At 33.6% G+C, this 2787-nt stretch overlaps 1 protein-coding gene across 1 annotated transcript; it reads left to right on the top strand.

The window, feature by feature from the left end:
- The first annotated feature begins 1334 nt into the window (after positions 1–1334).
- LOC139901992 (uncharacterized) lies at positions 1335–2261 on the top strand. Its single transcript, XM_071884650.1, has one exon. The coding sequence runs from the start codon at positions 1335–1337 to the stop codon at positions 2259–2261; it is 927 nt and encodes a 308-aa protein (XP_071740751.1).
- The last annotated feature ends 526 nt before the right edge of the window (positions 2262–2787 follow it).

The raw sequence follows: 2787 nt of genomic DNA, 5'->3' as shown, positions 1-2787 counted from the left end.
ATATATAATAATCTTGGTACATTCCATGACAATAAGTATACAATACGTTTTGATAAATCCTAAGACAATAAGTATACAATACGTTTTGATAAATTCTAAGACAATACGTATACAATACGTCTCTGAGTTGATGCAAAGACAATACGTATACAATACGTCGTGGGGTAATTCTAAGATTATATATATACCGATTATTGGACTGTTGGACATTTCGGACTATTTTGGAGTACTAACAAAGGACTACTAACATAAAAATGTTAAAAATTAATATAAGTATTCTATGAACTTGTTTTATTTTATTCACATGTCGTATTATTATCTGAATCATTATTATTGTTATAGGTTCGTGAATCCAAGGACGACGGCCATATTTTTAATAAGCTGAAAACTTATTATTAATATACTTTTACTACTGTGAGTATATAGTCCCATTTTTAAACTCTAAAAATATTTTGGGATGAGAATACATGCATTTTATGTTTTACGTCATGGACGCAAGTACTTAAAATATATTCTACGTTGAGTTGTACCACATTGCATATCTTCCCTAATAGCTTGGTAACTAATATTTACATGTTGTAAGAACATGTAAGCGCGAATCCTATTGATAGATCTATCAGGTTTGACAACCCCAACCGGGTTAGTCGCTCTAGTATCGTAAACGGTTGCATAGTACTTCGTTTTTACTACATTTGGTATAGTGTAGGGAGATTTCATAATAAAGGGAATATGCTACATTTATGGTTAAGTATGGTTACCGAAGCGCTCAACAACTTATAGAATATCTTTATTGAAATATTTATAACTATGAAATCTTGTGGTCTATATTTATATCGATGCTAGCTTTAAACCTATATATCTCACCAACCTTTGTGTTGACAGTTTAAGCATGTTTATTCTCAGGTCCTTAAGAAAGTCTTCCGCTGTTACATTATCTGAGCAAGCTGTGCATGGAGTCTCATGTTTTTGTTTAAATGAAGTGTTGCATTCAATAAAACCTTTGTCATGTATTATATTCGACTGTTATGTCACGTGTGTAGTATTTGGAAACCGATGTATTATGGGGATTATTTCTTAAATAATCTCCCACTTGTTTAAAACATGCATTATGTATAATAAGGGTGTATCTTTTTATGAAACGAATGCAATATTTTCTAAAATGTATCATATAGAGGTCAAATACCTCGCTATGAGACCAATGAATAACGTACCACGTTTATAGTAATACGGACGAGTCGTTTCAGTGGGCGGGATGGTGGGTTGGGTTCCATGGGTAATTCGGGTCACTTAGGGGGGTATCGACTTGGAAAAATATTATTTCTATCTCTAAGCAAATGATCAAATGCAACTTTAATTTTTGCGAGTCCTTCAAGCTTTACATAGGTGACAGCTCTACTTTTAAATTTTGGGATGACTTATGGCTCGGTGATAAGTGCTTCAAAGACAGATTCAATCGGCTATACAGATTAAAGACTGATAAAGATGCTTTGGTTCGTGATCGTATTACTTGGAATGGGTCAAATTGGGTGGGTCATTGGAATTGGATTCGTGAACTCAATGGGCGGGTACTCGATGACATAAACAGGCTGGCTGGGGAACTTTCTGCTCTACCATTTTCAAGTGATGGTGTCGATAAATGGGTCTGGAACTGTAGCAACGACAATGTGTTTAAAACGAAGATCCTTGCATCCTTGTTTGATGACAAACTTTTACCTACAAGCGATGATGTTAAGGAAAGAAATAATTTTATTCCTCAATCTTTAAACATTTTTGCATGGTGGGTAAAGCGTAAAAGGATTCCGGTTCGTGTGGAGCTTGACAAATGGGGTATTGATTTGGACAATGTAAGATGTCCCATGTGTAACGATGATACCGAATCTATTGAGCATGTAATGATTTTTTGTAGACACGCAATCGATGCTTGGGATAGAGTGTATAAATGGTGGGGATTGGGTAGCTTCTCAAATTGGAGTCTAAATGAGATCTTGAACGGCGATGGATGTGGCGCACAGTCCTCGATCGGCAAAAAATTGTGGCAATCGATAGAATGGGTTTGCGGGTATCTTATTTGGAAGAATAGGAATAAAAAAGTGTTCCGCAATAGAATATGGTCGGGTCCGAATTTGTTGAGCGAGATACAAATAAAATCGTACGAGTGGATTGCAAGACGTGCTAAAAATCTCAATATCGAGTGGCATCAGTGGCTTATTAACCCTCGCTTTTATCTCGACAATGCTTCGTTGATATCGGGCATTGGTTGACATTTTGTTTCAGTCCTTGTACCACACACCACACGTGTTATTTTGTCTTTCTTTCTTTACTTAATGTTTCATCTTTTCGTTCATTTGCTTGTACATGTCATGTGGCCATGCTTTCTGTAAATCTGTAATACAAACATGGTGTTTGTACATTATATAGTGTTTAATAAAATCCCGACTTTTCTAAAAAAAAAAAACATATGTAACGTAATTAATTTCGTAAAAACAATCCATATTTGAATATTACTAATATAATAATTATAATTATAATTATAATTATTATATTAAAAGTAAACTAATGTAATACCCGCAACCTTGCGGGTTTTAATCTGAAAATTTTATATCGAATCGTTAAAATGGTAATATATATATATATATATATATATATATATATATATAAAAGTAGCTTACAAATGAACACATAATTATACAATACTTAGCAAGTTTGTAATTGGTTTATTAGTTTGTTATGTTTACTTACATATACTTGTATTGAGAAGTCAAAGCCTTTTCGAAAAATAACGTGAAG

This window comes from Rutidosis leptorrhynchoides, chromosome 3 (assembly GCF_046630445.1).
Source record: "Rutidosis leptorrhynchoides isolate AG116_Rl617_1_P2 chromosome 3, CSIRO_AGI_Rlap_v1, whole genome shotgun sequence".
Classification (NCBI taxonomy): domain Eukaryota; kingdom Viridiplantae; phylum Streptophyta; class Magnoliopsida; order Asterales; family Asteraceae; genus Rutidosis; species Rutidosis leptorrhynchoides.
This window is presented reverse-complemented; position numbering and strand designations above follow the sequence as displayed.